General features: G+C 44.4%; 1 protein-coding gene across 3 annotated transcripts in view; it reads right to left on the minus strand.

Annotated features, from left to right (window-relative positions):
* TBC1D5 (TBC1 domain family member 5) overlaps positions 1 to 16,926 on the minus strand; it is a 566,988-nt gene that overhangs the window by 250,668 nt on the left and 299,394 nt on the right. For all 3 annotated transcript variants that reach the window (XM_043474806.1, XM_043474805.1, XM_043474807.1), the window contains 4 exons: positions 16,390 to 16,498; positions 14,838 to 14,927; positions 14,668 to 14,742; positions 13,549 to 13,616 (listed from right to left, as the gene is read on the minus strand). In XM_043474806.1, coding sequence (XP_043330741.1) covers positions 13,549 to 13,616; positions 14,668 to 14,742; positions 14,838 to 14,927; positions 16,390 to 16,498 — 342 coding nt within the window. The remainder of the gene's footprint in view (positions 1 to 13,548; positions 13,617 to 14,667; positions 14,743 to 14,837; positions 14,928 to 16,389; positions 16,499 to 16,926) is intronic.

Below are 16,926 nucleotides of genomic sequence, written 5' to 3' on the forward strand. Positions count from 1 at the left end.
TATGACAACTATTCTACTTGCTTTCTGGATATCTTCCCATGTGACTGCAGGGTATGGGGGTGAATCAAGAAGTGAGAGAGGCAGGACAACACAAACCCCAACTTCAGACCAAGAACCAGGAGCCCCCGGTACCTGATGGGAGTCAACCCAGAAGACCTTCAACAGGGCCTGGTTGGTCATGACACAGACAAAAAGGGAACGAGGCAAATATCCAAGGTATATCCATAATGGAGAGTTCTTCAGACAACAAAGAGACACAAGGAGTGTTTCCTAAGCAAGAAAAGGGTTAAGACAAGAGTGAAATGACAAAGGGCTTTGTCACTGCATTACCGAACGTAATTAGGTAATTAGAAGTATTAAAACAGACAAAGCACTGGGCCCAGATGAATTACTGAAGATGCAAGTCTTCAATAAGATGCCCCGAGGGAAAAAACAAAGCCCTTGGTGAAGGTTTATCGCCAACCAGGAGGATGGAGCGGCACCAGAGGGCTTGCAGGAACAATGACTGATGCTGTGTCCACACTTCAAACCCAGAACTTCCACCACCAGCATCCGTCTAAAATTTAAAATGAGCTGATGAAAACTCCCTAGAATACGATTAAACACCAAAATAACTGTAATATCTTACTCTAGTTTTTGTTTTATTAAAGGAAAACTGAAAAAAAAATCAAGCAAAAAGCAGAGGAGCGAGGTAAACCGGAATGAAAGGAGGACAGTCGCTTTCTAGTCCTGTCCTCCCTGCTTGGGATGATGACTTCACCACCCCCCATTCAACCAAATCTGCCCTCTCCTCTTTCCAGGCAGGAAGCTGGACTCAACCTCCCAGCACCCTCTCTAGTGAGCCGTGGCCACTGGGACGAGAGCGGCCATGACAGGCGACCACACAGTGCCTGCTCCTGAGAGCACCCCACCCTCGGGCACTGCCCACATTTCCGCTTCCGGCTGGACGGAGCGGAAAAGGGCTTCTGGGAAACCTGGGCAGCTGCATACGGATTGTGCTGGTTTTAAAAATACACCTGCCAATTCTTCAACACACTGCCTGCCTTTCCTTTTTGGGTTGTTTGCCTTAGGGGAAGACTCCTCTAGAGAAAGGATACTTAAGCAGCACCACGGAGAGACCCACATGGGTCCTCCAGCCCTCAGCAGCCTCCACACCACCCCAGCTCCAGCTGACACCTGACTGCAAGCTCAGAGGTCCCAGAGCCAGGACCTCGGCTGCTCCCAAAACCCTGAGGTCCAGCAACTATGAAATCCATGAGTGCTGTTCCAAGGCGTTACATCTTGGTAGATGTACCATGTAGCAAGAGATAATGAACACAGGTTTTAATACCTGAAACCGGGCTGTTTCATTTTTTTAAAAAAAATACGCGGTAGAGGTAGCTATGGGACTGGACAGGAGCTGGAATGTTGCACAGAGCCACAGTGAAAAGACTAAAGGATCTGAAAGAGACGATTAGCCAGCCAGACAGCCCATGAGGCTGCCAGTGAAGGCAAAAGTCAAAGTGAGGAAAACACTATAAGAAAAATGGAGACACTTTTGGGTACTTTTAGGTCCTTATTGGGTACTAGCAACACAGCAGCCTCTGTTTATTTGGAATATTGCAAATGCACCTAATACATAGGTGATTGGGCCGAGGAGACTGTCTAGGCACTGCGGGAGCTGCTGCCTGGGCTGGGCGTCCCTTACAACAGAAGGAAAGAGGGAAGCAGAGGAAGGACTGCTCAACGCGAAGGTATTTTCATACAACCTTGTCTCCTTCTTATCCTCTCGAGTCACACATGAAGCATTAAGACTTGACTTCTGGGCCAAGATCAAACATAAGACACAGAAAAACAAGGTCGAAAGATGAAACCAAGGGTGTGAATGTAAAATCCTTTGTTAAGCTCTCAGAAAACTCTAAAGTGGTGCCTCAAAGAACCCTCCTGTCAGAAAAGACACCCCGATGCCCTGGAAAGACCTAAACAGTATGCCTGACAGAGGCTGCAGTAGTCAGGGGTCGGGGACACTGCTAAGCACCCCACACTGCACAGCACAGCCTCTCGGCATACAGAAGGTGTTCAGTAAAAGCTTCTTGAATTGAAAGAAAAAAAGTGGTAAATTCAGGCAAATAAACTTTGAAAGACCTGGAGTCCCAGGTAGTATTTCCACTGCAGCCATTAACAAGTTATATTTTCTTAAGTCATTCTTTCTGAACTTCAACTTTATGTACTTGCAAAATAAAAGGACTTAAGATGACTACCAATGACACAAGGCTTATTATGGATGCCAGGTGCTGGGGAACAGCAAAAATATAAAAACATAAAACTAAGTACTTAAGAAAATCTAGACGAGAAAATAGATATTACACAGATATTTTTAAAAGGAAGATAATTACAATAAAATATGTAGGGTTCTATAAAAGAATGGAAGAGGCACTGTTTTCTTTATCAGGATCCTCAACTTCTAGAATAGTAGCTGCTACATAGTAATTTCTCAAGTAGTGTTGGCGGAATGAATAAATAAGTCCAGAAGCCTACAAACCAACCAACCAATGAAAAATGAAAGTTAAGTCATGAACTTGGACTGGAGGTAAGAAGGCAAAGCTTACAGAAGGCTAGACCACAGTTCTGCTGCCTTTGGTTTTTGCAACGAATGATGCTAAGAGCATTATATAACTTTCACAGGCCATAAACTGAAGTGAACACTGATTTTTAAAAGCAAAGAAAGAAATCCCCTGTGATGACAAGGATGTGATCCAGCCCAAGAGGATAGCAGAACAATCCCCCAGAGCCTAACAGGGACAGTGGGAGTTTGGAACCACCATCCAAGTGAGAAGACGAAGCAGAAGACTCAGGATGACTGGAAATGTCCGAGAACGACAGTGGGGACAGAGGCAGTGGGACTGGGGTTTCCAGGTGTCTGTCACCGTCTGATTAGAGGTTGTCAGCAAAGGTTCCTTCTAGTTCTCCAATGCCCCAAGTTACACAGCAAGCAACCCCACTGCCTCCTTGCCTCAAATAAAGGAAAAACAAAAAACAAAACTTTCTACTGATACCAAAAAGATGAAAAATTAAGAGAAAAAAATAGGTAGAAATATGCACTTTAAGTGCAAAGGCTCTGTCACACTGAAAGACTTCATTTTGCAGTATTTCAACAATTAAAAAAAAATTTAAAGCAATTTAAAGCATTTATCCTTGAAGTACTAAAGTAATGTCAATTCCAAATCTGCATGAAAGTTCCTAAAATACTGTGACTCTACTGAACGGGCTGGGCCGACGAGGAATGTTTCAGCATGAGGGAGTACTCTGCCACCCAGCGAACTTTACCTTTTCACCTCTTCATAGCCAGAATGTGAACCCGCAGTTTAGAAATATAAACAGTGCTAAAAGACGCTGGCTTCATTTACACAGCAGATCTTCCAGGGAGAACCCTTCTGGCCCGCAGCTCGCAGTGGACTCTGCGGCCGCTATGGGGCCGCCGCCCCCAGGCTCCAGGGGCCAGGGGTGCGGGCGCTGTCACAGCACCATGACCGCCGCAGACACACCTCCATTTTCACACAAATGCTAGAATAATTTTTTAAGCTTAAAAATATCCCATAAGTTGGAACAAATATGTAGTAAGAATCAGCATGCTTACATGCAGCAGAAATGCGAAAAATACATGTCAAAAACATGAGCAGTATAGGATCTACAAATTTCTAAATATATAGAGGCACCCACGAGAATCCAATATTTTGCTTTTACCTTAAGAGTTGTGAAATGAGGAAGGACTACAGGCCATTTGACGGAAGAATTGTTTCTTGTGTTCCTGAAAATCTGCTTCTCCCCCTCTTTAATATTTAAGAAACACACATACAGGTTGCCGACAACCCGCAGAGAGCGGCTTGTGTTGTCGTTTTCACTTCCGCGGCTGTGAACAAGTGCATATGTGAGGGCTGGTCATGCATGCACAAGCGTGTACGGCGCCGGCATCAGACAGAACCACAACACAACGCCAAGCACAGCCACTCGGCGGTGTGTGCCTGCAGTCCACCTCGAGGAGACTGAAAATATAAATACAAGCTGCTATTTTGGTGTGATCACACGAACATGGCAGCTTGTGTGGTTTTTTTCTCTTTAACATTTTAACACTGGGCAGATTGTCTGCATTAACACACACCAAAATCAATTCTGCTCTGAAATTGCTTGTAAAAATTTTCTTTCCCTGAGGAATTTTGTTTTTATTTAACTAAAAAAAAAAAAAAAAAAGATGGGCTTGGAGGAAACTGTATAAAACACACCAACAACTTTGCACTAGTATGACAATCACTGTTGGATTAGAGAACCAGCATTATTTCTCTGAAAAATGGGAAATGTGTAGAAGATGGACTTTAAATAAGGAGGAAAAAAAAAACTTTGTAAAATCACTTTTGTATATTATTAATACAGAAAACATTCTCAAAGTAGTCTGATTTCACACTATCCACTACATAATAACTTTGATCAAAACTCAAATAAGATTTGTACACTATAAAAACTCAAGGAGGTTTCTTAAGAGCAGAGACAGGAAACAAAAGTAAATATTAAGCACAGGCTGTCTCTAAAAGTTCACTGTGAATAAAAAATAAAATGCAGATATTCCTATATTCATATAAAGTACAAAAATATAACAACCATCAATTTATTTTCACAGTACTGTCCAGCAGAACTTTCTATGATGATAGAAATGTCCTGTATCTGGGCTGGCTTATACAGTAGTCATTAGCACTGGAGAGTGGCTGATAAAGACTTATTTTATTTAATCTAAATTAATTTCAACTTAAATCTCCACATGTGCCTGGTGGCTACCAAACGGGACAGTACACATCTATGGTTTTAAAGAGAAAATTTTAACAATTAATGAATCCACAAAATATCAAATGACGATATAAAAAAAATTGAGGAAACAAAGTTTGCTGAAATAAAGTGTCTGAAGTTCAGACCATACGGGGAATACAAACAAAAGGGATCATCAAATGAGAAGGCTGGTTAAAGATCTAATCGTGTCTTGGAGAACCAAGTGGGACAGAGTGGAATGAACTTAAGAGTGAGCTGCCTGAAGTGCAAATGGCAAGAACCCTACAAAAACCAGAACCATGAAAGACCAGAAGCTAAGGATGGTGGCCCGAGATGTGATCAGACCGACCTTTAAATATCATCACAGTTACAATGATGGCAACCCACTCCAGTACTCTTGCCTGGAAAATCCCATGGACAAAAGAGCCTGGTAGGCTATAGTCCATGGGGTTGCAAAGAGTTGGACACGACTGAGCAACTTAAAACAAAAAAAGAATTTTAATCATTTAATCCAAGAGAGGCATTTGAAGAAAAGACGACACAATTTGGCAATAACTTATAAATATGTTAATTTGCAAATGATATTATAGATACTATAAATATACTTTTAGAATAGACCTTGATAGACCAAATAACAGACTTCTTTAGTATCTAATATGGAAATGATGCTTTATTCTGAACTCAGTATCTCCCATCATTTTAGTATATGTGCTGCCAAAGTGAGCACAATATTTCCCATCATTTTAAACAATACTGAATTTCATGTAATGTTAAGCCTTTGAAGCATGGCAAAATTGGTTCAGAATGGACGGCTCAAGTTCTGAAGTAGAAATGCTATAAATTGGAAGCTACTTGATTTACCTTTTGATTATCAGTTTTTTCCCCATTCAGTAATAAAAATGAGAACAGTAACAATCTCATTAGGTTGAGATAAGGAACAATTAATTGAAATGAATACAAAACCCTTTGAGGCAAAAAAGGTTAGTAGAATAAAACAATATTAAAATTAGTTGAAAGAGAAGATAATATTTAATTCAGTGACATATTCAGATCAAATAAATTCTATAACGAGAAAACAACACAGCTTACGAGATGAAATTATCTTGTTTAAACTCAGACTAGAAGGAGGATAATAGTATTTTTTAAGTGTGTTTATGTTTCTGAAGATTGAAAATGTTGGAGATGTTGTTACTAAAATTGAAAAACACTGATCATAAGTGATAGGATTCACAATCAGCGAGCGTTTATTAGGCCCCACCCTGACTCTGCAGTAAGACAGAAATGCCCTCCAGGAGTTACCACAACATCTGAAAGATGAGACCTGGCTGACAAGTTAGGTACTTTTTCCCCCTGGTATTTTCCACCCTTTATTCTGTTTCCCTCAAGGTCTTGCAAGTTACAGCAATACAAGTACTTGACAGTGATAATAACATAATGAAAGCGGGAGAAATAAGGAAACTGGAGGAGCACAGAACTTAAAACATTATTTTACGTCCATGTTTCCCCTGGGAGAGTATTTGACTTGTTTTCCCAAGCTCCCCTGAGCAGGGGTGGAGATCCCATTGGCACTGCATTCAGTACTGAGCTAACATACTCAGGTATTTACAGAATAGCACCATTAGGTAGGCACGGGCTTCCCTTGTAGCTCAGCTGGCAAAGAATCCACCTGCAATGCAGGAGATCTCAGTTCGATTCCTGGGTCAGGAAGTTTCTCTGGAGAAGGGATGGCTCCCCACTCCAGTATTCTTGGGCTTCCCTGGTAGCTCACACAGTGAAGAATCCACCTGCAAGGCAGGAGACCTGTGTTGGATCCCTGGGTTGGGAAGATCCCCTGGAGAAGGGAAGCTACCCACTCCGGTATTCTTGCCTGGAGAATCCCATGGACAGAGGAGCCTGACGGGGTACAGTCCATGGGGTCGCAAGAGTCGGGCACAGCTGAGCAGAGCACAGTCTGCCTTAGGGAGGATGGGGTCATGAGTCAGGAAAACTTAAGACAGGTCTACCGCATTAGAATATGAAGCCAAGGACATTTCTCTGTTGCTTCTGTATGTCCTCATTCCATCACAGTACTGCTGTCCTGCTCTGTAAATTATTTTAGGTCTGCTTTCTCTACTAGACTTTGAGCTTCTTAAGGACCCACGCCATATTTATCTTGGCATCTGCAATGCTAAGGAGATTAATATAAATGTACTGAATACACTGGCAGATTGAATACACTGGCAAGTCTAAATAAACTTGAGCATTATCAAAGAAACTTAAGTAATATCATTACAAAGTTATTAAGAAAATTCCACTGGAACATAGAAGAGGCACAAATTATTTCCAGTTGTAAAGACTGGAACATGCTTCAAGAACAGGGTGGAGATGAAGTCAGGCCTGAAGGACGAGTGGCCGGGACTCAGACGGAGTGCAGCAGGGGAGCAGCATTGGGCAGGCAGCCCCACGGGATGCCAGACCTGCACAGAAACAGCACCTCTCTGCAGCCCGTGCCCTGCAGTCCACCAGGCCCCTGTGTCCATGGGGTTTACCTGTGAGGGCTAAAAACTCCAGGAAAACTCCATCATGGGGAGACCCACACAAAACTGTGAGACTCACTTCTAGAAGCTCGGCCAGGTTCCCACAGTGAATATCAGAGAAAGTCCCCTCAGCTTACGACAGGGGGAGGGGAAAGGGGCCGACCCGGACTGAAGGGGAGGCTGCTCCTCTGAACAAGGCCTGCCTGCCGGCAGAATGAGTTACCCAAAGCCCAACCTGCTGGGACTCCATTGGCCCCTAACTGACCTGGGGAGAGGGAAATGCCCAGCCCAACCCCCACCACAGCCGTCCTGCCCATATAAGGGGGAGGGCAATCCGAGAAACACTGTGAAGGGCACAGTCCAGAGGCACAGAAGGACTGACCACACATCTAAAGGACACTTCTCCTCTCCCCTCAGCCCATCACATTACAAACGGCCTACTGACAGCTGCTCCTTTAACCAGGACATCACATCTAGCTGTCATAAAAACAAAACAACAAAATCACAAGACATACATGAAGGTAGAAAGAACAATTGGAAGACACAGAGCAAGCATCAGAACCAAAGAAATTGCAATTATGAAGCCAGGAATTTAACACAAGTATGATTACTACAGTCAGGGCTCTATAGATAAAGTAGACAGCATGTAAGAACCGACAGGCAATGTAAGCAAAAAACAGAAATCCTAAGAAAGAACCAAAAATAAATTGAGAGGTATAAAACAGTGTAACAGACAAGAATGCCTTTGATGGGCTGATTCATCAAATAGATTGGACACAGCTGAGGAAAGAATCTGAGCCAGAGGATGTCTCAACAAAATCCTCAACAACTGAAAAGCAAGAGAAAAGGACTGCAAAAAAAATAAATAAATAAAAAAGAACAGAACATTCAAGGACTATCACGGGAATAAAAGAGAAGAAAGAAAAGAACAGGAGAAATATTTGAAGAAACAATCACTGAGAAAATTGCCCAAATTAACGTCAGCTACCAAACCGCAGAACCAGGAAGCTCAGAAACCATCAGGCAGGACAAATGCCAAGAGAACTATACCTGAGCACGTCATTTTCAAACTAGAAAATCAAAGATAAAGTTCTTTAAGGGTGGGGGGTGGGGGGAGGGAGGACTTCATCTTACCTATACAGGAATCAAGAATTACATTCAACTTCTCTTCGGAAACCATGCCAGACAGAAGAAGGTGAACTGAAAAATTTCAAGTGTTTAAGAAGGAGAAAGCTGCCAAACTAGAATTCTGCGTGCTACAAAATTACCCTTAAAAAGTGAAGGAGAAATAAAACTATCTCAGACAAGCAAAAATTGAGAGAATGTGTCAGTAGACTTGCTTTACAAGGAATCATTTTAAAATCCATCATGTTGCCTATGAAACCACTTTATAAAGACAGATATAGATTAAAAGGAAATAGTTAGAGAGCAATATACCGTGCTAACTCTAGCTAAAAGATAAAAAGGGCACTAAATAATGATAAAAGGATCAATTCTATAAGAAGACCTACAGGCCATAACAAGAATCATCTAACAGAGCTTCACACTATGCCAGGCAAAGCCCGACAAAACTGGACAGAGAAGTAAAAGGGAAAGCGAAGTCGCTCGGTTGTGTCTAACTCTTTGTGACCCCACGGACGGTAGCCCAGCAGACTTCACTATCCCTGGGATTTCCCAGGCAAGGATACTGGAGTGGGTTGCCATTTCCTTCTCCAGGGGATCTTCCCAACCCAGGGATCGAACCCAGGTCTCCTGCATTGCAGGCAGACGCTTTAATCCTCTGAGCCACCGGGGAAGCCCAAGAGAAATGAAAGAATCCACTACTACAACTGGCAACTCCAACACCCTTTCATCAGACATGGACAGAACTGGCAGGCAGCAAACCAGTAAGGACAGAGTTGAACTAAGCAACATCAACCAACGGGACCTAACTGACACCTACAGGTCACTTTTATCCAACAAAGCGGGATACACATTCTCCTCCAGCTCACAGAGAGCATTCTCAGAGACAGATCCCGCTCTGGACTATAAAACCACATTAACAAATTTGACAGAAAAGGAATCATATGATGCCTGCCCCTAGACCACAGTGGAATTAAACCAGAAGTCAGGAACACACAGGTGACGGGGAAGTCTGAAAGGGGGACAGTGTATGTGTTAGGGAGACTGGATAAGCACATCTTCTGCAAAACCACAGAGGGTCGCAGAAGGTCCAGACAGGCAAGTAGGGGCAGGACCAGGAACATGTTTGAGGGAAACAGTCCAACACATGAGTTGGACGGGAAAAGCAAGTTAATAGAGTCAAGGGAACAGTTAGACACGTAAGAGACTCCCAGGTGAGCGGTGAAAAGGCCCCCAAACAGTGGTAACAATGGAACAGAACTGAGGAGTGGGAGAAAGCGACAATAATCCAATACACATCCTCAGCTTCTATCTGCTGCAGACGTCGTCGGTCTACATCACTGACGCCCACTGCCCTTCCAGGGACCGTGCCCACCTCCACCCCGCCCAGAGCACAGCAGCCAGCTCTCTCCCGGGTCTCTCATCCCCGCTCACACTCTCCAGGTCCCCAGCCCTCTCCAGGGTCTGCACCCCCGCTCACACCCTCCAAGGCCCCCAGCCCTCTCCAGGGTCTGCTACCCCGCTCACACCCTCCAGGCCCCCAGCCCTCTCCAGGGTCTGCACCCCCACTCACACCCTCCAGGCCCCCAGCCCTCTCCAGGGTCTGCTACTCCGCTCACACCCTCCAAGGCCCCCAGCCCTCTCCAGGGTCTGCTACCCCGCTCACACCCTCCAGGCCCCAGCCCTCTCCCTGGTCTCTCACCCCGCTCACACCCTCCAGGCCCCCAGCCCTCTTCAGGGTGCACCCCCGCTCACACCCTCTAGGCCCCCAGCCCTCTCCCGAGTCTCTTACCCCCGCTCACACCCTCCAGGCCCCAGCCCTCTCCAGGGTCTGCACCCCCACTCCCACCCTCCAGGTTCCGCAGCCCTCTCCTGGGTCTACACCCCTGCTCACACCCTCCAGGCCCCCAGCCCTCTCCAGGGTGCACCCCCGCTCACACCCTCCAGGCCCCCAGCCCTCTCCTGGGTCTGTCACCCCTGCTCACACCCTCCAGGCCCCCAGCTCTCTCCAGGGTCTGCACCCCCGCTCCCACCCTCCAGGTTCCCCAGCCCTCTCCCGGGTCTGCACCCCTGCTCACACCCTCCAGGCCCCCAGCCCTCTCCAGGGTCTGCAACCCCGCTCACACCCTCCAAGGCCCCCAGCCCTGTCCCAGGTCTCTCACTCTCCTCAGCTCCCTCCAGGTCCCGGCTGCAGGTGGGGTCAAACCCAAACTCCTAGCCGTGGTGGTCGGCAGGACAGCCCACCAGATGTCCCCACCGCCACATCCGCCCCCAGCCAGGTCTGCTGATCCCTGGCTTGCTCTCACTGAGGACTGGGCACCAGCAGCTCTCTCAGCCTGGAATGTTCCTCCTCCAGATCACTACATTGCTGCATTCGTAACATGTTTCAGCTCAAACATGACCTTCTCAGAGATGCCCTTTCTGATGCCTCTCCTATAGCAGCCACCCGTCTGGCTGTGTATGAGATTATCTGGCTTGATTTCTGCACAGCAGTCACTGCCCTCTCCCATGACCCTCTGTATCTACACGGGCTTCTGTTTCTCTCCCCGGCGCCCCACACTAAAGTGCACATTCCACGACAACAGGAAACTTGTCTGTCTTCCCCACCACTCTGTTCTTCCATGCATTGGAGAGGTCTGAAACACAGGAGACAGTCAGTAAAACATGCACTCAGAACCACCCAATTCCCTCACAGTCGCTGGCGACCAGTCACGGAGCTGCGCTTCTCCCTCTCCCTGCCCACTGCATCACGAGCTGCCGTGCAGACTGGGGTGAAAACCATGGATTTGGGATCATGAAGGGCCTTCTAAAGGCTTCCCAGGTAGTGCAGTGGTCAAGCATCCATCTGCCCATGCAGGAGACGCGAGAGACACAGGTTCGATCCCTGGAGTAGGAAACAGCAACCCACTGCAGTATCCCTGCCTGGAAAACTCCATGGGAGAGGAGCCTGGGGGGATACAGTCCATGGGATCACAAAGAGTCAGACACGACTGCGCACATAGCGCCCTCTGAGGAGGGTGTACGGCCTAAAGGACTGACAGTGAAATTACTCAAGCTACTCAGCTCTTATGATTAGGCAATTTGGTGGCTTTAAAATAAGATGGACAGCCTTACCCTACAAGCTAAGTTAGCTGCCACAGAATTTACATAGAGGTGGCTAGGAAACTTCCTCAAAATGTGAGGCGAGACATGGGAGAGACTTCTGGGGAAGGAGGTATGAACCTCCCCCACCCAGAGGCCTTCTCTGAATCTCAGCGTTGTAAACTGAATTAAAATGCACCAGCAGAGACAAATTATAAGGAAAAAAATTGCTATGGATGTGTGTTACACACACCGACACACATACGTTTTTATAAGAGAAACACAGAATATAGCTTTTGAGAAATAACATTTTCCCACACAGCGAAGCAGAAATGTTTGATGTAAGGAACCAAAATGCTGAAGGGGCTCACAATCCCATTTCCTGTTTGGTTTTGCTATCCACCCTTTTCTTTCCCTTTCTCTCGCTGCTCCCGCTTCCTTCAGCAATCTGGCCCAGCTGGTCCCGGGTGTGGGACCCTGTCCAGCGTCACGGTGCCTCCACTTCCATCTGACAACAGAAGACACTAAAACTCTTCTTACTGGCTACTTCAAACATAAGCTATCAAGTTTTCTAAGATAACTGCCTAGCGTTTTAAAAACGAGATATTGTTACTGCTTGGTAAACTATATATATTGTGTATTTTGTTTTTATGAACCCTGTTTCATCACCACTGATTACCCAGCTAGTTACTAAAGCGATGGGTAAGGAAATTCATCCTTTTGTTTTATGCAACAAATGTTTACTGAGGGCCTCCTGTGAACCAAAATAATGGTACTCTGCCTTCTGAAACCTCCGAGGAGAGACCAGCACCACAGCCTAACTCAGGAAGGTAACTGCCCTGAAACTGCTTGGTCCTCGTTAACCAGGCTCACCCAAGTGCCCCACACTTCCCGCCTCCAACTCGCCACCACGGCCAGTTATGGATGTGCTGCTGCTCTCTGAACCCACGACCCCTCTGAAATATTTCCATTTTAAAGCAGAAAATCTCATGTGTTAAATCGGTAGTATGACCTTAATGCAAGTCCCCGTCATCTGACCATTCTGTCTGGGGCCTGGAGAGAGAGCAGTGTTGGAGCCAGGGCCCCGTCTGTGCGCCCGGCGGAGCAGGACCTGAACCGGGGTGGGGCAGACAGGCAGAGGCGCGGGGGAGCCTGGGAGGCGGCCCTGGAGGTAGGGACTCTCATACACCTGGCTCATCCCAGACCCTGGTGAGGAAGGGAACGCGACTGGTATGGGCACAGTCTGAAATGCAGACGCATCTAATTTAATACTATTAACAACACATCAGTCTGTAACTATGCCGTGAGGTGCTCGATCTTAACCTCTGTTTTGCAGAAATGAACATCTAAGGGGGAAAGACCTTTGTTGAAATTACTTTGTCCAGGATTAGAGCATACCTTGCTAGAACTTACCCCAGGCTCTTCCCACACAAATTCCATGCACTCCTCATTACATAACCCCAAAAAAAGTGAGGTCCAATACATAAAAGTTATAGAAATTAACCACATGCTAGATAAAGAGCCACTTCATATAGTAAATATTGAGAAAATGTGGAGTTGTTTGCAAACTTGAATGGTGTCAAGATGAACAGAATTAAAGGGGGTGGGGTAAAAACATACCTGTCATTTAAACAGTAATTTGATTAGAAAGGGATTCAAAGATATAAAGCAAAAGATAATTTTTTTCTAGCAAAAGCAGTATTAAGACTACAATATATAACCCTAATTAGAAGCACATGACTTCAAGCAAGCATTGGAAACTGAAAAACTGATTTAAACATTTAAGTATTTATATATTATTTTAGTATTACCAACATTATAAATGTAACTTATTTTGACAAAGGGAACACAAAAGTCTATAATTTAAGAATAAAAAGTAACTATTATCATCAAAATTTGGCCAAAATAAGTATTAACACAAGTAGAATACTGCATTCGACTAAGGCTCCTCTACAGGTTGTATAGCTTACTAAAACTTCAAAGAGGTAACACCAGTCTGAATTACTGAAGGTAACTTGTAAATAGTTCTACATACGTTCTTTTGACGTCTTGTTCAATCATTGACCGAAGTTCTTTATCCTGGAAGAATTTGTTCCAAAGACTCTGAAAAAAGGAAAGCAACTTATTTAAAACAATACTGCACCTTTGCTTGACTTTTATGATCTCAATCTAATGATTCAAATAATTAAAATTTATCCTTCTCTGAGTTATGATTTCACATTGCAGATAGATAACGTGGAACTGGAAAATGTTTTATTAAAATCTAGTCTAATCTCAGAGACACATAATCATTCTAACATTAGTTTTTCCAGTGATATTACTGTGCATATTTAAAATTTTCTACTATCTACTTAAAGTGAATGATACTTTTACTGCTAGACATCTGCTGCTACCCTTCCAACAACAAAAAGGCCTACCTGAATTAGAGGAGGACCACAGGCCAGCTGGCCCCACTTGAACCTGACCTGAATTGCCAACACAGAAAGACATGTAATGTTTTCTACAAAGCTTTGGTTTAGATTTTTATCTATTTCTTAAAATATGAACTTCAAGTTTTAAAAATTGCTTAATAGTCACAGACTATAATAATTACACATATGAGGGAAAAAAAATGTTAATTTTATACAGAAAACGTGAAACAAAAAAATGTCCTTCAGCACAGAAACAGGAACTGAAGAAGCTACACAACACCTCTGAAGTGTATCACTCCTCATCCTCACTGGGGTCTGAGGGGGGAGGGCCCCATCTTTTTCATGATCTTAAACCTCTGTCCAGAGAGTCAGGACACACAGCTGTCTCCTTCCGGAGAGCTGACCTCCCGGGTGCAGCCTTCTCACTTCTGCCAGAAGGGGGCTCTGTGCGGGCGGCCTTTCCGGCCCCAGCCGTGACCTCCTCTGGGTTCTCTGACCCTGAGCTCTCAGCCCCGGGGCCTCCCCTCCACCGTGCCGTCTCCAGAAGCAGCCCACTGGCTTCCCCCGACACTGTCAGCACACAGCAGGGACTAACGCCCGTCCGGCTTTAGGTGGACTAACGCAGGAGGTGAAAGAATCATCCTGTTGGTGTAGTGACACTGCTTCCATGGTGCCAGATAATGAGACACAAGCATACTCTGATGGGCAAGAGCGGCTGAGATGTGAATAAACACAAACTTTACCCCTTCGTCCTGGGAAAGGGGGTTATTGATCATCAAGTCTTGCTGCCCAACAACCTTCCTAGGGTTTGTGATGTGCTGGAAAGAAAGAAAACACACATGCAAAGGTCAGAGGCTACTGCTCTTCAAGGCCTAATTAAGAAAACAATTACATTACTTAAAGTACAACTTACTATTTCTTTAACGCTGCTATACCATGCTCTTAGTTCTTCAATTTTACTTATCCACTGACTTTTATCTTGAGGAAGAACACAAAGAAAAAGCTGTCAAAAAAAAAAAAGGAAAACTTTTATAAAAATCCTAAGAATATGCGAAACTATGTTAAAGGGCATCACTTGAAAACTGAAGAAAATACATTCATGGTACTTCACACTCATATCACCATTCCAACTCACAATTATATGTGGGGATATTTAAGACATATATCAATTTGGACAATTTCAAAAGTGAACAAAGGCCAGAAAACAAGATCCCAAAAGATACACCACAAGATGGAATCCATCTCCCATCCAGATTTACAGTAAAAGTGAACAAGGAAAATTAATTAAGGTTCAAGTACACTCTGTTCTACTTTCTTATATTAAGGGGGGTGATGGAGTGCGTTAACAAGCCCAAGGTCCACATTGCAGTGTCAAGGCTTCCAAGATCTGTCTTCAAACAAGCAGGTAGTGGACAGAGAGGAGCAATTGGAGGACAAGCCTGAGCAGGGAAGTCATTCCTTTTATAGCAGAAAATGCAGTTTACAACTAGCAATCAGTTTACAAAATTAACAAGCATTCTCAAAAAGACAAATTTGATTTCATTTAGTTTAAAAAAACATTAAAATAAATCTGGGTTTGAGTTTATTTTTAGCAAAGGAAGGAGACTCAAAAAGTTAAACAACATGGAGTGGGGGGTGGGGGGCCCAAAGCCTCCTGTACAAACACGCGAGCAGCGCGACCCTGCCTTCGCTGCCAGCACCGAGCAGAAGAAAAATGTACTTTAATTATTAAACCTAAATTATTAAATTTCAAACTGTCTAATACATTATGTGTTCCTTACTGTCTTCACTTGCAGGCTCTGTCTGCTCAATTTATGCAGATGAACCCTAAACAACTTTCAAGAGAAGTCATTTAAAAAGTGAGTCTCAATCTAAACCGACTCATTTTGAGAGAACAAAAAGGGACAGATTTCCAAGCCGTGAAAGAGACACTGCAGATCATCATTACCCAGGGGGTGACCAATGGCCTTCCTCTGGAAGGACACTGACCTAATTTCTCTCCACTTCTCCTTCTCACTGCCCTCCACTGTGTTTCCAGTACAGAAAATATGAAAATATCTTTCCCATCTGGTATTTGTGAAGAAATAAAGGCAGGTGACCATGACAGCACTTGATGTAACAGGGATCTGAAAACATTCACCCACCACCCCCTGCCCAGCGCCAAGGATTTCTGCAAGTGCCTCTAGGGACCCAGAAGGCTTTGCTTGAGTTCCGCACCATCAAATGGGATGAAAAGACCGGTATTTCAAATGATTCCTGCACCATCGCCAGCTATCCAGGACTAAGGCGCTTGCTTCAACCTTATTAGCAAATGTCCTATGAAAGATAAACCTAGATAGCCAAAACCTTGTGAGTGAAGTCTCTTGGAAAATTCAGTGATCCCCCGCATGGGTGATCTTCCAGGGCATCAGGTAATGTGTTGATAGACTGCAACCACAAACTGTAAATAAATATTTTCTTCTTACCTTCCAGCAAATGCTGCGGAACCTGCTGCTTCTCAGCTGCCCATTAATCCCCTTCTGCCTTATTGTTGCCAAGTAATTGTTGTTTACAAATAGTTCTTCCCATTCTTTCCTAGATGCAAGAAACCAAAGCATGGGGATCCTTTTGTTAAAATTCTTCTGCTTGGAGAGGAGTGCTACAGGAATTCAACTTAAAATAAGTCTCAAAGATGCAACTTTTAAAATATATGTATTTAGTTGTCTGTTTCTGAATGCAAGGCTGTCTTTTTGGACAGAGTTCTCCTGTAGATTTAATGAATATGTAGATCGCTATAATTATGCCAGCTACTGAAATTCATAATGTCTATGGAGGCTATTCCACTGCCTCTTAAATGTTGGTAGTGCATTTCAGTGAATCAACAAGAAAAAAATGAATATTAATACAAGTATATGACTGCTCTAGACACTAACAAAGATATACCTGCTCCAAAAATACACAACCAAAATTTGGGTCATTGATTGATCATATTGGCGTCTCACCTGAAAGATCTCATGAAATCA

Source organism: Cervus canadensis, chromosome 7 (genome assembly GCF_019320065.1).
Source record: "Cervus canadensis isolate Bull #8, Minnesota chromosome 7, ASM1932006v1, whole genome shotgun sequence".
NCBI lineage: Eukaryota > Metazoa > Chordata > Mammalia > Artiodactyla > Cervidae > Cervus > Cervus canadensis.